Source organism: Macaca mulatta, chromosome 20, assembly GCF_049350105.2.
Source record: "Macaca mulatta isolate MMU2019108-1 chromosome 20, T2T-MMU8v2.0, whole genome shotgun sequence".
Classification (NCBI taxonomy): domain Eukaryota; kingdom Metazoa; phylum Chordata; class Mammalia; order Primates; family Cercopithecidae; genus Macaca; species Macaca mulatta.
The window spans coordinates 4,208,315-4,226,388 of NC_133425.1; the positions used below are offsets into that span (position 1 = coordinate 4,208,315).

Consider the following 18,074-nt stretch of genomic DNA (forward strand, 5'->3'; position numbering starts at 1 on the left):
CTGGGCCTCCAGCCTTACATCTTTTCTGTTTCCTGTCTGTCCTGGGCAGGGCCCCGCAAGGATGCGCCTTGTGGGCGATAACTGGGAGCGAGTTGGGCTGAGCCCACGCTCCGAGAAGCCTGGCGCGAAGGGTAGGGCCTCTCCGGACAGCTGCGGGCGCGTGAGGCACGCCTTCACAGGCCTGGGTACCGTGGAGCGCCTTGCTGCACTCCGGAGGAGTACGGCCGGCGGAAAGATCACTCTGGAGTGGGGGCGCACCGAATCTAGGCCGGACCCAGGCCGGACCCGTCCGGCAGCACCCTGGACAGAGCCCGGTCTGCAGGGTGGGGCTGGGTGGCGGGACTGTGCCCTCGAGGGTGGGTGCCCAAAGGTGCGGAGACCTGGGTGTCAGGCGGAAAGCCCGGATGCACAGCTCTGAGGGACACGAGGTGCCAGGATCATTCTAGCGGAGCTCGCAGGACCCGGAACGTCGGGTCGCAAGCCCCCAGCCACCCCATGCAAATGAGACTGGGATCGCGCATACTACGCTAGGAGGCGAGGCCTGGGCGGCCTCGGGGCGGAGCCTCCCCGCCGGCCGCGCCCATTGGCTCTCGCTGCGCCGACGTCAGGAGCCCAGCGCGCGAAACGCTGGCCTGCCGGCGGGGACTATGAGCCTGGGCGGAGCCTGGCGTCCCCTCCCGCGTCCGGCCGCGCCCGTCCTCCCGGCTGCAGAGAGACTACCGGCCACCGCTGCCGCCGCGAGCAGTCCCTGCGGCGCGACCGTCTCGGCGAAGCCGACCGCAGTGAGCTCAGGCGTCCGGTGCGTCCCCAGCCTCCACCCCGGCGCGGGGGCGTCGGACTCGCGCGTGCGCAGCGCGGGAGGGGCGCGGGCTGGGACCCCCTAGCCAGCGCGTGCGCCGATCGAGCGCAGGGCGGCGGGTGGGCGCCGGGCGCCTGGCAGTGATGGGCCTCCCCACGCTGCGGCCCCACTGAGGCGGCGGCTCGGGGACAGGAGGAGCACGGGCTGCCCGCGTGGTACGGACCATGGCGTTCCTGGCCGGGCCGCGCCTGCTGGACTGGGCCAGCTCGCCGCCGCACCTGCAGTTCAATAAGTTCGTGCTGACCGGGTACCGGCCCGCCAGCAGTGGCTCAGGTTGCCTGCGCAGCCTCTTCTACCTGCACAACGAACTGGGCAACATCTACACGCACGGTGAGCCGCGTCCCGCAACGCGCTTCCCACACCCGTGGCCGCCCTCCCCGCGTTGAGCCGGGGGCTTTGAGGCCGAGGAGGGCCCCAGCGCCCAAGTCCTGGGCTGCCCCGGCCCTGGCACGACCAGTAGCCGCGGTGACAAAGCTGCCATTGTCCCGGGCCGCGCTGCCAGCTTCCGCTTTCCCGGCGGGTGGGGGCCGGGTCAGGAGAGCGAAGCAGAGTGGGGTCTGAGCCTGCTTAATCCCTCTGAGCCCCAGGGGTAGGGAGCCTGGTGTCCAGCCTCTGTAATCCCAGCGCCCTGGGCACCGTCTCCCGCCAGCACCCAGCCGGGAGATGGTGTTGACTGCGGTGAAGAGGGCCCAGGAGGAGCCTCCCAGTGCAGCCGTCCTGACGCCCCCGCCCCAAGCAGCTCTGTCGTGGGGCTCCGCCTGGTGGCGGCTCCTTCTTCCCCCAACAGGCGCCCGGCCCCTCCTCCGCGCCCCGCGGAGCTCTGCTGACACAGCCCTGCCCGTCCTTGAGCTGCCCCAGGCAGGCAAGGGACCCTGAGCGGCCGGGCCTGGCCTGGGTGCCTTCCCCGAGTTTTTGCCAGGCCACATCCCACAAGAGTGGGCAGCCTTCGGAGCCCCATTTGGCCCCCGGGAGGCCAGTGCTAGAGGCCGGCGGGGAGGGGTGGAGAACTCCCAGAAAGGGCTAGGCTGGAATGAAACTCCCCGGGGAGAGGCCTGGGGAGATGGGACGAGCCCCTCACAGCCCCCTTCCCTACATTCTGGACTTGTCTTCGCCTGCCTGGTCTCACCCCTTTTTGGAAGATAAAAAGGCCCAGTGCAGGCCGGGCGCGGTGGCTCAAGCCTGTAATCCCAGCACTTTGGGAGGCCGAGACGGGCGGATCACGAGGTCAGGAGATCGAGACCATCCTGGCTAACACGGTGAAACCCCGTCTCTACTAAAGAAATACAAAAAATAGCCGGGCGAGGTGGCAGCGCCTGTAGTCCCAGCTACTCGGGAGGCTGAGGCCGGAGAATGGCGTGAACCCGGGAAGCGGAGCTTGCAGTGAGCTGAGATCCGGCCACTGCACTCCAGCCTGGGCTACAGAGCGAGACTCCGTCTCAAAAAAAAAAAAAAAAAAAAAAAAAAGGCCCAGTGCCTCTATTTGTCTGGACACTTATGAAGATGGGAGGACTTGGGTTGGGAAGAGCAAGCTAAGTGGCCCTGGGCTGGCATCACTGCTCATGTGTCCTCTTCACAACTCAGCTTGAGGTTTCACTGCCTTAGGCTTCTCCTGTGACCTGCTTGTGTGGGGAGAGCAGTGTGAGGGTGGGAGGGCGCAGGCTTGTCCTCTGCCATTGCTTACTTGCTGGGCTCACCTGGGGCCTGTTGCTCAGCCCCTCCAAGTCTGTTTCATCACCTGCAAAGTGGGGATCATGATCTCTACTTCCCAGACCATCCTGAGCCATGATAAGTAACCAGTGCCAAAAGCCGTTTGCCCAGGGCCTGCCTCTGGCCAAGGCCAGGCGACCAGCTGGATGACAGCATTACCTGGACCTGTCTTGCTCTGCCCTGTGTTGTGTCTGGACTCTGGTTCCCTTGAGGATGTGACTGAAGCTATCTGGTAGATGACTGTCTCCCTCCCTAGGGTTGGCCCTGCTGGGCTTCCTGGTGTTGGTGCCAATGACCATGCCCTGGGGTCAGCTGGGCAAGGATGGCTGGCTGGGAGGCACACACTGCGTGGCCTGCCTGGCACCCCCTGCAGGCTCCGTGCTCTATCACCTCTTTATGTGCCACCAAGGGGGCAGCACTGTGTACGCCCGGCTCCTCGCCCTGGACATGTGTGGGGTCTGCCTTGTCAACACCCTTGGTGAGTCAGGGTCCGAGGGATGGGAGCTGGAGCCCCTGGTGGGGGAGGCATGGGACACGCATACAAGCCATGGGTAGGGAAGGGCGGGCGGACCCTCACACTGACGTGCCCTCTCCTGTTCTCTCCTCTGTGCAGGGGCCCTGCCCATCATCCACTGCACCCTGGCCTGCAGGCCCTGGCTGCGCCCGGCTGCCCTGGTGGGCTACACCGTGTTGTCGGGTGTGGCCGGCTGGCGTGCCCTCACTGCCCCCTCCACTAGTGCTCGGCTCCGGGCATTTGGTTGGCAGGCTGCTGCCCGCCTGCTGGTATTTGGGGCCCGGGGAGTGGGGCTGGGCTCAGGGGCTCCAGGCTCCCTGCCTTGCTACCTTCGCATGGACGCACTGGCGCTGCTTGGGGGGCTGGTGAACGTAGCCCGCCTGCCCGAGCGCTGGGGACCCGGCCGCTTCGACTACTGGGGCAATTCCCACCAGATCATGCACCTGCTGAGCGTGGGCTCCATCCTGCAGCTGCATGCCGGCGTTGTGCCCGACCTACTCTGGGCTGCCCACCACGCCTGTCCCCGGGACTGAGCTGCCATGCCAGCCTGCCCACAGCAGCCACCAGGTGTTCTTCCCAACTTGTCTGCAAGGGGTTGGCTCCCTGGATGCTTCCAGCTCACGAGACGTCTCAGCAGGAGCCCTGTTCACCCATTCTTCCCTGTGGAGTGACCTATTCTGCCCATGCCGTGGCACTCCAACTTCCTTCCCTGCCTTTTCCCTCCAAGCTCCTGTTTTACTGTGTCAGCTGGAAGGAAATCTTTCCCTCTTGGGACCTCTTTACCCTCTGTGACCTGTGGGGTTGGACCAGAGGGACTCTGGGGTCATGTCTTGCTCTCAGAGTTCAAGTCCTGCCAGGCCGCCAGCCCGGAGCCCTCACCCCATCCTCCTCCTCCCACTAGGCCTCTGGCCAGCCCTTTGGGCCCAGGCTTCCTGACCTCCATCTTTCTGCTCTGCATACCAGCCCTCCCAGCAGCCACAAGCTTGCCTGCCCTGGCTCCCTCCGCCCAGAGACTATGGAGTAAGGCATTCAGGGCAAAAGGACCAAGGGGGCGTGGACCCTTCTTGTACCAGCTGGCCACGGGCACAAGGGCTGCCGCTGCTGCTTCTAGGAAACTGGCACATGGAGCTCAGTGGCCTCGGATCCTGGGACCTCTGGGCCGTGCCTGCCCTCCACCTTGAGTGCCATACTCCAACAGCTCCAGGTGCCCACCAGGGATATGCCTGCTCAGGAAACCTCTTTGTTCCACACAGCATGGGGCTTCAGCTGCTGGCCCAAGGCTAGGAGTGCTGGGTTCTACAGCAGGGCTCCGCCTCAGGGGCCTAAGACCCTGGATGACATCAATAAGGGGACAGGAAGGGCCATGTTGCCACATGAGCAAGCTTGGGTGCTCCCAAGGCTCAAATACTTTTTATTGGACATGGCCAGGCAGTGAAGACCATGGGAGTTCCCGAGGGGCCCCAGCTTTCAAGGGCGGTGGGAGGGGCACAGGATAAAAGGTTAAAAGTGCAGAGGCAGAGCCTGGGGCTCAGGTTGGGTCTAGGGTGTCCTCAAACAGGCTGAGGAGGTTCCGAGGCTCAAAGGAGGGGAAGGAGCCCCGAGGAGGCTCTGAGTCGATGTCACTTAGGTCCAGGGCATCCCTGGGAGTAGGGAGGAGAGAGTAGTGACACTCAGGATCCAAAAGCCAGCCCTGCCCACCCGAGCCCATGGATCTGCTTACCTGGGTGTGCACCTGCTCCGGGGGGTGGAGGTGCTCCCCACAGTCCGGGCCAGGACAGCCTCAGGGGAGAGTGAGGGCCTGCAGGAGGGCGGGCAAGACAAACAGGGTGTCCAGGGCTAGGGAGTACGGGATGAAATCAGCTCCGTCCCTACACAGGCTACAGGCTCCCGCCTGACAAACAGGCAGGGACCAGAGTCAGGGACAATAAAAACTTGGTGCACTCTGAAAGCAGCACTTGGACAGCCTTCAAAGTCCTTCCATCTGGCTGCACTCCAAGGCCCCCTCTGTCCTTTTCAGAACACATGGACTTGACTGAGGCAGATCTGAAGTAAACTTTTAGTGAATGTAAGCCTTCCTGGAACTTCTTGTTCGCTATCAAGTGCCCCCGAGGGAGGAGGTGATGTTTGTCAGGAAGGGGCTAACTGGAGTCCCCAAGAGCTGCCTGCCCCGAGTGTGTGGTTTCCTAATTACAGCCTCTCACTCAGCTACCACGCCCCAGGGACCAAGGACTTGTTCCCGGGGCAGTGCTCCCCAGACTCTAGAGGCTTTCTCTTCCCAGAGAAGGGACAATGTTTTGTCCCTGGGCACTGGCAGCCTCCACTGGTGTCGGGGATGCACGGCCAGCCACTCCCTGGGTGCCTGTGCCCTAATGTGAAGCCATGCCCTGAGCAGCCAGTCCACATGCCCAGCTGCATTAAGCCTGGCCGCACCCCACCAGTCTTGGTTCCCTTCCCCAGGGTGTGATGGGGGCCAGGTTTGTGGGAGTGGTCCCCATTCACCACAAATCTCCATGGAGCCCCAGTGATATCCCCCACCTTCCTCCCAGCCCCCCATACCCTGCACTCAAACCCACCCTAAGCTGTCGTCATCCCAGTTACTGGAGAGACTGCTGTCCAGGAGCAAGCTGCAGGGTGGTGAGCCAGGCGGGGTGGCTGGCGGGCCTGGGGGCTGTAGCCAGCTGGCAGGGTGAGCCAGCCCATGCCAGAGCCAGCAGAGCAGGGCAAGCAGGGCCTGTGGGGGAGAGAAGCTCAGGATGTGGGCAGGCAGACCCTGGGGCTGGGGGCAGGGCAGGCAGCCGCCACTGTCAGGAGCTTACCTGCCACAGGGCCCACCCTCGGCTCAGGGCCTCCGCTGCCATGCACCACAGCACACCCCAGGCCCGCGGCTGCCTCAACATAGGCAGTGCCAGCAGGGCCTCGGCCGTGGCCCGCAGCTTGGGGTCCGGCTCCAGCATCATGACAAGGACAGAACGCAGCTCGGAAGACAGACCTGCCCATGAGGAAGGACCACATCAGGGTCCCAGAATGCCGACTGCACCCTAAGCCCAGCAGTGCCTCCATGGCCAGCCACTGTCTCCCCAGGAGCCCATGGCAGCACCCCCTCCCGCCCTCACCCACTCACCGGCAGTGAACTCAGGGGGCAGGTAGCCCTGGCGCAGCTGCTGCCAGCCCTCCCCACCATGGGGCAGCTCCATGTTGCATGCCACTTCCAGGATGGTGAGGCCCAGACTGGCAGGGACAGGATGGGGACAGAAGGGGGCAGGGTTGGCCCTGGGACACAGACCCAGTCCCGGGCTGCCTCTTGCAGGTGGGTGGGAGAGGGATGCTGCCTTCCTTCATCAGTCAGGGAAGGGCGGAAGCAGGGGGAAGGGAGGCCCCAGCAGGGCTGATCATGAACCCTGGGCAGGATGGGGACATCATGGAATATGGGCCCTGTGCCCAGGGAACCCACGTGCCACAGTGGTGAGTCCGCCCAGTGCCCTGATGGACAGACACCAGTTACTGCTGACAGGTATGACCATCCTGATGATCAGGGCAGTGGTTACCAGTGTGGACCCTGGAACCCAGTGCCTGGGGCCAGTCTCAGCTGCGCCACCTGCTAGCAGTGGGTTCCAGCAAGGCCCTTAACCTGGCTGTAAACAGAGTGACAATTGTTTCTCCCGTAGAGCTGTGAGGAGGCGGCAGGTTACACAAAGTGGCTCTGGAGGGTTCGAGGCTCACAGGCAGCCTGACCAGAGAGCCTCTCCACTGGAGGGCAGGGACAGTGTCTCAGCCTCGTGGCTCTGAGGCCGGGTGTCCTGGGCTAGGGTGGAGCTTCCCTCCTGAGGAACAGAGCTTCCGTCCCAGGAAGGGCCTCCCACAGCCTGCCAAACACCTGGCATGCCCTGGTCCCCACCTGAACACATCCGCTGCTGTCCCATAGGAGCCCTGCAGCAGCTCAGGGGCCATGTAGCGGGGGTCTCCCTCCTGGACCTCGCCAGCTCCTGCTGTACCCAGCTCCACCAGCAATCCGAAGTCACCCAGCTTGCAGCGGCCCCGGGGCCCCAGGAAGATGTTGGCAGGCTTGACATCAAGGTGCACCAGGCCCTGGCCATGCAGGTGGGCCAGGGCAAGCAGCATATCCCGCAGGTAGCCCCAGACCTGGGCCTCAGGCAGGCTGGCGCCCCAGGCCTCACAGTGCTGCTGCAGGCTGGGCCCGCACAGCTCTGTCTGCAGGTACAGGATGCCGCCCTCCTCCCAGGCCTGCTCCAGCCTCACGCAGCATGGGTGCTGCCCCACCTTCTCGTGGCTGCCCACCTCGGCCAGCTTGCGGGCCCGGTCCTTGGGGCCCCGGAATGGTGACATGGAACGCTTTACCGCATAAAGCCGCCCGTCCTCCTTGGAGCGCACCTGGAAGGGAGGTGGTACCCACACGCAGGGTGGGGGTGAGCCACAAGTGGCACAATCAGGTAGGGGGACAACCTGACAGATCCCATTAAGGGTTCACACACGGGGGACAGTGGTATAGCTGGTATCTGTCTCAGACCCCTGCCCAGGGCAACAGCAAAACCAGACAAACCTCCATCCCTGAGGCTGGGTCTGTGGAGACCCAGCGATGGAGGAGCCAGGGCCGACCTGCACTGACCCCAGGGGACCTCCTGGATGTGTCAGAAGGTAGAAAAAGCAGCTGCAGAGCAACACAGGCAGCACAGGCTGTGATGTGAAAAGTGGGCTCCCCTGTGAGAAAGCTGACCTGGGGGCCAATGTTGTTTGTACTTTTTAACAAAATTGTCTTCATATAGGACTCGTACAAGGGAAAACTATTCTTTAAAAGAAAATATAAATGACTGGAAACTGTGTTTAAGAAAAACAAGGTGGCAAGCAGGGGGTAGCTCAGAGCCTGCCAGCCTGGGGAGGGCTGGCCAGGCACTGCACTCAGGGCCGGTGCCAGGGGCCAGGCAGACTCGCCAAGGACCCTGCACAGCTGGCGCCAGGGCCTGAGGAGATGGCACAGGGGCTGCCACAGCACGTGCCAGGTTCTGGACAAGGGGCCAGTGTGCACAGAGCAGCCCCTGGAGGGGCCAGCATTGGGGGTGATGGGAGCAGCCAAGTCAAATGTGGAGGGAGCCTGTGAGCCCAGTAGGGACAGGATGTAGGGAACAGAAGGGGATCAGGCTGCCCAGGACCCTGTCCCGCCACAGGAGGGGCAGAGACACAAAGGAGGTCCTCTAGATGGGCCTGGAAGGTGTTCCCTCACTCACCTTGAAGACCTCTCCGTAGGAGCCGTGGCCCAGGCGGCTGAGCCTCTGGAAGCTCTGCTGGAAGAAGGACTCTGGCCGGCTTGGGTCATACCCAGGGCTCTGCAGAGTCTCTGAGACCTTGCCCCGGAATGACACCCGCCGGGGCTGCAGCTGGTGCCAGCCTGGGGTCCGAGGAGGGAAGAGGCGGCTGATGGGGATGCTGCCCTTGGCAGGGGGCGGGGGTGGGAGGCTCCGGCTGAGCCCCCTGGGTCTCTTGAGGGAGAATCCAGGTTCTGCGTGGCGGAAGTAGGCTGGGACTGGGATGGGGGTGCCACTCAGGGGTGGTGGGGTGCCCTCCGTGGGCATGGGCATGGCCAGTGCAGGAGGCCCTGGGGGCAGAGACAGAGGCTGAGTACACGGCAGTGTGTCCACTCTGATACCACCTGACCTTGTGGTCCCAAAGAGGCCACAGAAGAGAGCTGTCTACACCACACACTTACTCTACTTCAAACGGCCATGGGGGCAATACGCACCTACCAAGAAAAGGCAGAGGACAGACTCACACTCACCTGCCCACTGGGCTGTTGTATTTTAGAGACGATAGAAACATAAGAGGAAAACCATGGGGCCCGTGTTCTTGAGGGTCTTGCGGTCGGGTAGAGGTTAAGACCAAGGCAGTTTGGGGTCAGACGGGCTGCACCTGCATCCCTGTCCTTGTCTTGGTCAGCTCTTTGACCCTAGACTACACAACCTCTTCCAAGACCACACGGGCCCACGATCCCTTATCTCCAGTTCCAAAGTGAAAACCCAGAATCCCTCAAGTATCTTTCTTTTTCATATCTGTCATGCCAAAACCCAGCTAGTGGTGTCCACTTCCAGAATGGCAGTGTGCACAGCCCCATGGACGCCTCCCCCAGGGAAACAGCACAACTGGTGACGATTATTCAAAAGCAAGCACTGAAAGCCTCTGGGCATGGTGCCCAGGGCACACAGCAAACAAAGGTTTACACAAGAAAACCTGCCAAGGCCTGGGAATAACAGCAAGCCTATTGGTACCTGAGCCATGACACTCCAGCACCCCTCTCCCCCCGCCTAGCACTGTGGGCAGGTGTGGCCAAGAAGAAGGGCTCCCTGTCCCCCAGCTCCCTGTCAAGGGTTAGGGTGTTTGCCCAGGACGGCCAGGTTCTCAGCACTTCTCAACCCTCCAAGCTCCACGTGGCAGAGGCTAAATTCCAGCTGAGTGTGGCAGACAGGCCGGGGGCTCCCTTCTTCCACCTGCCCCCACACACAGAATAGAAGCTGTATCTCAGGCCTGGCAGGCTGGGAACGTGGAGGCCCAGCTCATTTGTAGGAAGGAGGTTCCACACTGGGAGAGGGAAACCAAGAAGGCCAGAGGCTCCTGCATGACCCAGCGACCTGCTCCTAAAGCAACAGCAGCGCTCAGAGAGGTGCACTGCTGTCCTACCCCCAGTTTCACAGCACGGCTCAGACAGAGATTTAGCCTAAGGGTAGACATAGGTCATAAACAGAGTTCTAGGCCGGGCATGGTGGCTCATGCCTGTAATCCCAGCACTTTGGGAGGCCGAGGCAGGTGGATGGCTTGAGGTCAGGAGTTCAAGACCACCCTGCCCAACATGGTGAAACCCCGTCTCTACTAAAAATGCAAAAATTAGCTGGGCATGGTGGCGTGCGCCTATAATCCCAGCTACTCGGCAGGCTGAGGCAGGAGAATTGCTTGAACCTGGTAGGCAGAGGTTGCAGTGGGCCAAGATCGTACCATTGCACTTCAGGCTGGGTGACAGAGCCAGACTCCGTCTCAAAAAAAAAAAAAAAAACCACACACCAAAAAAACAGAGTTCTCCCCACCCACCACCCCCCTGAAAATTGGCTTGATTTGAAACAGTGCATAGGGAAGTTCAAGTTTAAAGGGGCTGTCAAAATCAGTGGAGGTTTTGGTGGTGAGCTGTTAAGAGACTGGTACCTGTATTAGGGCAACCAGCTGAACCATAAGCCAGCTGGTTTACCACAGAGAAGTGGGGAAAGAGATAGGTAGAAAAAGTCTGCCTGCAGTCAGAACAAACCTCACTGACCTCAAAAGCCACCCTGTCAAAGGAGCTCAAAATTAATTGGATCTGGCCGGGCACAGTGGCTCATGCCTGTAATCCCAGCACTTTAGGAGGCTGAGGTGAGTAGATCACTTGAGGTCAGGAGTTCAAGACCAGCCTGACCAACATGGTGAAACCCCATCTCTACTAAAATACAAAAATTAGCCAGGTGTGGTGGTGCATGCCTGTAGTCCCATCTACTCGACAGGCTGAGGCAGGGGAATTGCTGGAACCTGGGAAGGAAAGATTACAGTGAGCCGAGATCGTGCTGCTGCACTCCAGCCTGGGCAACAGAGCGAGACTCTGTCTCAAAACAACACAAAAAAAAATTTAATTGCATGAGCCTGTGGAACAATTTATGCCCCAAGGTACTGTTTGTTTGCTTGTTTTTGAGACAGGGTCTCACTCTGTTGCCCAGGCTGGAGTGCAGTGGTATGATCTCGGCTCACTGCAGCCTCCAACTCCCAGGTTCAAGTAATTCTCTTGCCTCAGCCTCCTGAGTAGCTGGGAATGCAGGCATGTGCCAACACACTAGGATAATTTTTATATTTTTAGTAGAGATGTGGTTTCACCGTGTTGGTGAGGCTGGTGCACCAAAGTATTATAAAAAACAATAGAGCAGCCTGGCATGGTGGCTCACACCTGTAATCCCAGCACTTTGGGAGGCCGAGGCAGGTGGATCACAAGGTCAGGAATTCAAGACCAGCCTGGCCAAGATGGTGAAACCCCATTTCTACTAAAAAATACAAAAAAGAAAAAAAAATTAGCTGGGCGTGGTGGCGGGTGCCTGTAATCCCAGCTACTCGGGAGGCTGAGGCAAAGAATTGCTAATTGCTTGAATCCGGCAGGTGGAGGTTGCAGTGAGCGGAGATCATGCCACTGCACTCCAGCCTGGGCAACAGAGTGAGACTCCGTCTCAAAACAAACAAACAGACAAAAAACAATAGAGCAACAAACTGGTCACTGGTGGAGCCTAATAGTTGGGTGTGATTGGGGGAAAAAAATAGAGTGGGCACTCCTAAAACCACGCTTGTCCCAGGGTGGCTGTGCACATGCCCATGGCTGCATCCTCAGGGGAGTGGCATGAGAGGCCTCACATTGCAGGGTACATAGACTGCAATACAATAGTCCAGCCAGTCACCAACAAATAAACGATCACAGACCCTGGAGGAGGGTGGAGAGCCAGTATGCACAGTTACTACAACATATTACCAAAAATGTCCAGTTTTCACCAATAAACTACAAGATATACAGACACAAGAGGGTATGACCCATACACACGAAAGAACAAAACAGGCAACAGAAACTGCCCCAATGTCACTTTTTTTTCTTGAGACAGGGTCACACTATATCACCCAGGCTGGAGTGCAGTGGTAGGATCTCAGCTTACTGCAACCTCTGCCTCCCAGGCTCAAGGGATCCTCCCACTTTTGCCTCCTGAGTAGCTGGGACTACAGCCTTGCACCATCATACCTGACTAATTTTTGTATATCATGTAGAGACGGGGTTTCACCGTGTTGCCCAGGCTGGTCTCAAACTCCTGGACTTGAGCGAACTGCCCACCTCAACCTCCCAAAGTGCTGGGATTACAGGGGTGAGCCACCACATCCGGCCTCCAGATGTCAGATTTAACAAAGACTTCAAAGCAGGCTGGGAGCGGTGGCTCACGCCTGTAATCCCAGCACTTTGGGAGGCCGAGGCAGGTGGATGACCTGAGGTCAAGAGTTCGAGACCAGCCTGGCCAATACGGTGAAACCCCATCTCTACTACAAATACAAAAAATAGCCGGGCGTGCTGGTGCATGCCTGTAATCCCAGCTACTCAGGAGGCTAAAGCAGGAGAATTGCTTGAACCCAGGAGGCAGAGGTTGCAGTGAGCCAAGATTGTGTCACTGCACTCCAGCCTGGGCAACAGAGTGAAACTCCATCACAAAAAAATATATATAATAATAATAATAAATAAAAATCTAAAAAGAGCAGTCTCCAGTATCTGAGGGAGTAGAGAGGGAAGGGGAGGGATGCTACCTGGGCCTGGCTGGCAGGCTGCCCTCCATCTTGCGGAGACTCTTCCTCTGATTCTAATTACCTCAGAGTCCCAGACCAGGGTTTCTCCAAGTCAGGAGCCACCGTATTGGGATCTTCGAGGTCACTGGTCACAAACACAGCCTCCAGGCCCAACCCTGGCACCCTCGGGGACCTGGACCTGTGCATCTTAACCCAGTTCTCCCACCATCCCTATGACTTACGTTCTAGCATGACTGGCCTGGCCCAACAGCCTCAGTGGTGGGATGCGGGAGGTAGGAGCAGGGGCTCCCACGTGAATCCAGGGTGTCCCTGAGCTAAGGCCAGGCAGGGGTGACCTCCGCAGCTTCCAGGGCCCTGGGCGATTGGGCCGTCTCGCCTCACCCTCTCACCAGGCCCAACACATCTGCGGGCCACCTTTCCGGGTAGACTGTAAGTTCCTTCCAGGCAGGGCCGCGGCTGAGTTCACTCCGTGGGTGTGGGGAAACCCTGGCAAACAGAGCAGTGGATGGGCTGTCACGGGAAGGGGCTGTCACCAAGGAAGAGGGGCTGTTGCAGGAGAAGAGGGGCTGTCACTGGGGGAGGGCCTGTCACCAGGGAGGGGCTGTCACTGGGGGAAGGCGTGTCACCGGGGGAGGGGCTGTCTTTGGGGGAGGTGCTGTCACGGGGGAAGGGCCGTCACGGGGAGCGCGGTGGCGCGGGGTTGATGGACAGCAGGCGGGGTCTCCGGGAGGGACAAGTAGGGCGGGGCCGCCGCTGGGAAAGGGCTCGGGGCAAGGGAACCAGGAATTGGGGAGGACGAGAGGCAGGGGCTGGCGGGGGCGGGCCTGAGGGGATGCGGGCGGGCGGCCCGGGAGGCCTGAGGGGCAGGGGTGACGCCGACCGGGCGAGGCGGAGGGGAGCGGCGAGGTGGCCACGCCGAGGCCCCTCATGGCGGGGTCTGGACTTACCTGGGGCGGCTGGGCGGGGCGCGGGTCCGCGAGGGCCCAGATTCCGGGTCCGCGGAGGCCACGGGAGCCCTCGGGTGGCCCAGCGGGCCGGAGTCTGCCGTCGACTGCTCCGGACGCCCGGGCGGAGGACACCCCTGAGGGGGAACGGCCCGTGAACGCGCGCGGAGCCGCTCGCGCCAAAAATTCCAAACCGGCCTCGAGGCCCCTCCCCCTCCCCTGTGCAGCCCGTCAGGGGTGCCCAGGCTCCGGGGCTCCTCCCCTCGTGCTGCGTGCGCGCCGCCGCCCCGCCCCGCCGCTCACTGCGCAGGCGCACAGGGTCCTCTGCGCTGGCCCAGGGCGTAGGCGGCCGGGCCTCACTCGCCCTCTAGCGCTTGCCGCCTAGTCCTTGGGACGTCCACTGCACTCCAGGCCTCGCTCCCGACACCCACCGCCCTCCCTGGGCTGGTGTAGTGTTTGGGTCCATGAAAGGGACGGCTATCCCGATGCTCGAAGCAGGCATAGCCCCAGGGTTACTCCGGGTAGGACCAGGAAGTCCCTACGACCTCCCGGGTCCCGGCACCCTACTTCTCACTCCGGTCATGTTCTGAGCCAGGGTCGCAGTGGCAGGCCAAACACACGACCCCCAACTCCTAGCGCGCGGCTTCGGGAGCCAGAAAAAGCCGCCTCTTCCAGGAAACTCTCCAGACAGGCAGGGCTCTGCTTGGCCCGACCTCGCCTACCTGCAGCTTCCCTGCCAACAGGCCCCAGCCACTTTTTTTTTTTTTGAGACAGGGTCTCACTGTCACCAAGGCTGGAATGCAGTGGTGCAGTCCCCAGGTTCAGGCGGTCCTCCCACCTCAGCCTGCGGAGTGTGTGACATCACAGGCCCGCGCCACCGCACTCGGCTCATATATTTTACTTTATTTTGAGACAGTGTCTCATTCTGTCGTCCAGGCTGGAGTGTAGTGGCGATATCTTGGCTCACTATAACTTCCGCCTTCCAGGCTCAAGCGATCCTCCCACCTGAGCCTCTTGAGTGGCTGGGACCACAGGCGCGCGCCACCACACCCAACTAATTTTTGCATTTTTTTGTAGAGACGGTGTTTTACCATGTTGGCCAGGCTAGTCTCGGACTTCTGACCTCAAGCGATCCGCCCGCCTCGGCCTCCCAGAGGGCTGGGATTACACAGCGACTGGCCGCAGGATCATAGTTCACTGCAGCCTCGAGCAGCCACTTCCGGGGCAGCTCCTCCAATCTCTGAGTTTGAGACTTGCTCTCGGCTCAAATCCCTTCAGCGCCGTCCTGGCTGAACGACCTTGGGAATGCACTGAGCCTTTCTGAGCTTGGGATTAGTCTCCTCTCCTGAAAAAAACAGCTGAGGATGCTGAGATGATCCCCTAATGTGATTAGTAGAGGCCCTCGCGGGGCAAGCCGGGCTAGGGATTGTTACTTCCCTCACCGAGGGGCTCTTTATCCGTTTAACTGGGTGGGAGGAGTCACGCTTCCGGCCAACCCTCCCCCAAACGCTGGCCTTCTCACCCACACCTCTCCTTCCGCCTTATTTTTGCTATCCTTCTGCCTTATTTTTGCTATTGTCCTAATCTCTGTCTGATGTTCTATCTTTTGTTTGTGAGTTTACTTGTTGACTACCTGCTCCTCCTAGCCCTGGCCTCCAGAACCAGCCCCCCAAACCCTTCGTGCCCCCCAGAAGTCTCTGACAGGTGATGGACTGCAAAGCTTCCCACCCATTCAGTGCCTCCACCCTCTGTAAACGCTCTGTGCATGGAGCAGCAGTGTAGGGGAGGAGAGGCTGGGATCCTGGCTGGGGGCGGCAGCCCACCTGCCTGCCCCTTTCCTTGTCCTTTGCATTTCTGGCAGCTGTGCCCCAGTGACTCAGGCAGGATCCTTGTTGATGACTCCAGACTGGCCCCCAGGAGGCCTGGGGCACACACAGGCCCCTCCCCAGCGCTACCTCTGCCAGCCCCATCTCCCCGACAGGTCCCCTTCCAACCGCCCATTTTTGAAAATCTGATTCACAATGATAATTAAAAAAAAAAAAAGCATTGAAACACATGCTTCCGATGTAAATTTCACTGTGTGAGGAAAGGCTGTAATATAAATATATGTAAATGGAAATAAGGAGAGGGAGCAGGTAAGTGCGTGGACTGGTGTGAGGGAAACTAGGGCTGCGATCCTGTCTGTCCCAGTTTCTGCATGTGTAAAATGGGGATAAAAATAAAAGTGTTCTAGCGGAGGCAACATAGCAAGGCCCTGTCTCAAGAAAGAAAAGAGAAAAGAAAGGAAAGGAAGGAAGGGAAATAAAGGAAAGGAAGAAAGGGAAAGAAAAAGAGAAAGAAAAAGAAAGAGAGAGGGAGGGAGGGAAGGAAGGAAGGAAGGGAGGGAGGGAGGGAAGGAGGGAGGGAGGCCGGAGGGGTGGCTCACACCTGTAATCCCAACACTTTGGGAGGCTGAGGCGGGCGGATCACGAGGTCAGGAAATCAAGACCATCTAAACCATGGCTAACATGGTGAAACCCTGTCTCTACTAAAAATACAAAAAATTAGCTGGGCGCGGTGGCGGGCGCCTGTAGTCCCAGCTACTCGGAAGGCTGAGGCAGGAGAATGGCGTGAACCCGGGAGGTGGAGCTTGCAGTGAGCAGAGATCGTGCCACTACACTCCAACCTGGCTGACAGAGGGAGACTCCGTCTCAAAATTTAAAAAAAAAGAAGAAAAAGGAAAGAAAAGGAAGGAAGGAAAGAAAGAGAGCGAAAAGGTAAATAAAGAAGAAATAAATCAGTGCGGCACAGTGGCACACACCTGGAGTCCCAGCTCCTCAGGAGGATGGAGCAGGAGGATCACTTGATCCAGGGAGTTAAAGGCTGCAGTGAGGGCCAGGCGCGGTGGCTCACGCCTGTAATCCCAGCAGTTTGGGAGGCTGAGGCGGGTAGATCACCTGAAGTCAGGAGTTGAGACCAGGCTGGCCAAAATGGTGAAACCCCGTCTCTACTAAAAATACAAAAATTAGCTGGGTGTGGTGGCAGGCACCTGTAATCCCAGCTACTCGGGAGGCTGAGGCAGAATTGCTTGAACCTGGGAGGTAGAGGTTGCAGCGAGCACAGATCGCACCACTACACTCCAACCTGGGTGACAAGAGCAAGACTGTCTCAAAAAAAAAAAAAAAAAAAAAAAAGGCTGCAGTGAGCCATGATTGAACTACTGTACTCCAGCCTGGGAAACAGAGTAAGACCCTGTGAAAAATATAGAGTAATAATAATAGTAGTTCCTCCTTCCTCGGGGAGTATGAGCACTAAATGAGAAAATGCCTGTGAAGTGCTTAGCACCGAGCCGAACACACAGTAGGGGCTTACTCACTGTTTAAGAATAACAGGCTGGGCGAGGTGGCTCACGCCTGTAATCCTAGCAGTTTGGCAGGCTGAGGCGGCAGGTCACTTGAGCTCAGAAGTTTGAGACCAGCCTGGGCATATGGCAAAACTCCATCTCTACAAAAAATACAAAAATTAGCTGGGCATGGTGGTGTGTACCTGTGCTCCCAGCTACTCAAGAGGGTGAGGTGGGAGGATCCTTGAGCCCAGGAGGTGGATGTTGCAGTAAGCCGAGGTGGCACCACTGCACTCCAGCTTGGGCGACAGAGCGAGACTCGGTCTCAAATTAATGATAATAATAATAATAAAACAGTAAGACCCCCTCATCTGTACAGTCTGTTGCAGTTTTCAACGCTGCAGTCTGGGCCAAAAAGAGGCCCCAGGAGGAAAGAAGCCGGGACTCCTCTAACCACCCTGGGGTCACAGGGACCGAGGCACTGGCCCGCAGGGTTCCGGACCAAAGCGCTTGGCCGACCTCCTTCCGGGAGGAATCCTCCCAGCCGCAGCCCAGGAACGCAGTTCCCGCTAGTCCCACCCGTACGATAGGCGCGGGCCGCGCGCGCCCCCATGTGTCCCATTGCCGCCACAGCACCCGCGGCTCCGCCCAGACTCTCCCAGGAAGGCGCACATCCGGTTTTGGCCACAAAAGGAAAGGAGAGGCCCGGCGCGGTGGCTCGCGCCCGTAATCCCAGCACTTTGGGAGGCCGAGGCGGGCGGATCACCTGAGGGCAGAAGTTTGAGACCAGCCTGGCCAACGTGGCCCCTACTCTACTAAAAATACAAAAATTAGCCGGGCGTGGTGGCGGGCGCCTGTAATCCCAGTTACACAGGAGGTTGTTACACAGGAGGCTGAGGCAGGAGAATCGCTTGAACCCGGGAGGCAGAGGTCGCAGTGAGCCGAGATCGCGCGACTGCACTCCAGCCTGGGCGACAAGAGCAAGACTCCGTCTCAAAAGAAAAAAAGCGAGGGAATGACGACCACAAGGGCAAATGTGGCTATCCTAATGGGAGGGAGGGGACTGTGATGGGTGCTTCTGCGGAACTGATTTCTTGACCCAGGTGCTGGGTGCATAGGGGTTGTCTCATAAGTACGATTGCTACACAGCACATTCTCGTGTGCGCTAATCTTTGCATGCTATGTTTCACACTTGAATAAGGTTTTTTATTTTATTTATTTATTTATTTTCAGATGGAGCCTTGCTCTGTCGCCTGGCTGGAGTACAGTGGCGCGATCTCGGCTCACTGCATCTTCCACCTCCCGGGTTAAGCTATTCTCTGGCCTCAGCCTCTCGAGTAGCTGGGACTACTGGCGTGCACCACCATGCCCAGCTAATAT

General features: G+C 59.3%; 2 protein-coding genes across 21 annotated transcripts; one reads left to right on the forward strand and one right to left on the reverse strand.

Annotated features, from left to right (window-relative positions):
- Positions 1 to 703: 703 nt before the first annotated feature.
- On the forward strand, positions 704 to 5,149 carry PAQR4 (progestin and adipoQ receptor family member 4). Of its 12 annotated transcripts, XM_077983573.1 has the most exons (5): positions 704 to 799; positions 992 to 1,189; positions 2,823 to 3,044; positions 3,180 to 3,349; positions 3,551 to 5,149. In XM_077983573.1, exons 2-5 carry the CDS (start codon positions 1,024 to 1,026, stop codon positions 3,611 to 3,613), a joined length of 621 nt encoding a protein of 206 aa, XP_077839699.1. In that variant the 5' UTR covers positions 704 to 799; positions 992 to 1,023; the 3' UTR covers positions 3,614 to 5,149.
- PKMYT1 (protein kinase, membrane associated tyrosine/threonine 1) lies at positions 4,447 to 14,595 on the reverse strand. Of its 9 annotated transcripts, none has more exons than XM_015125460.3 (10): positions 14,464 to 14,595; positions 13,376 to 13,509; positions 12,650 to 12,914; positions 8,321 to 8,688; positions 6,976 to 7,469; positions 6,202 to 6,308; positions 5,897 to 6,069; positions 5,654 to 5,811; positions 4,801 to 4,878; positions 4,447 to 4,720 (listed from the first exon to the last, which is right to left on the reverse strand). In XM_015125460.3, the coding sequence occupies exons 3-10, from the start codon at positions 12,657 to 12,659 to the stop codon at positions 4,609 to 4,611; spliced, it is 1,500 nt and encodes a 499-aa protein (XP_014980946.1). In that variant the 5' UTR covers positions 12,660 to 12,914; positions 13,376 to 13,509; positions 14,464 to 14,595; the 3' UTR covers positions 4,447 to 4,608. The 9 variants fall into 9 exon arrangements, with proteins under 9 accessions (XP_014980946.1, XP_077841341.1, XP_077841333.1 ...); XM_077985215.1 differs by having other exon boundaries at positions 4,801 to 4,916; XM_077985207.1 differs by lacking the exon at positions 14,464 to 14,595 and adding an exon at positions 14,095 to 14,229.
- Between the last annotated feature and the right edge of the window lie 3,479 nt (positions 14,596 to 18,074).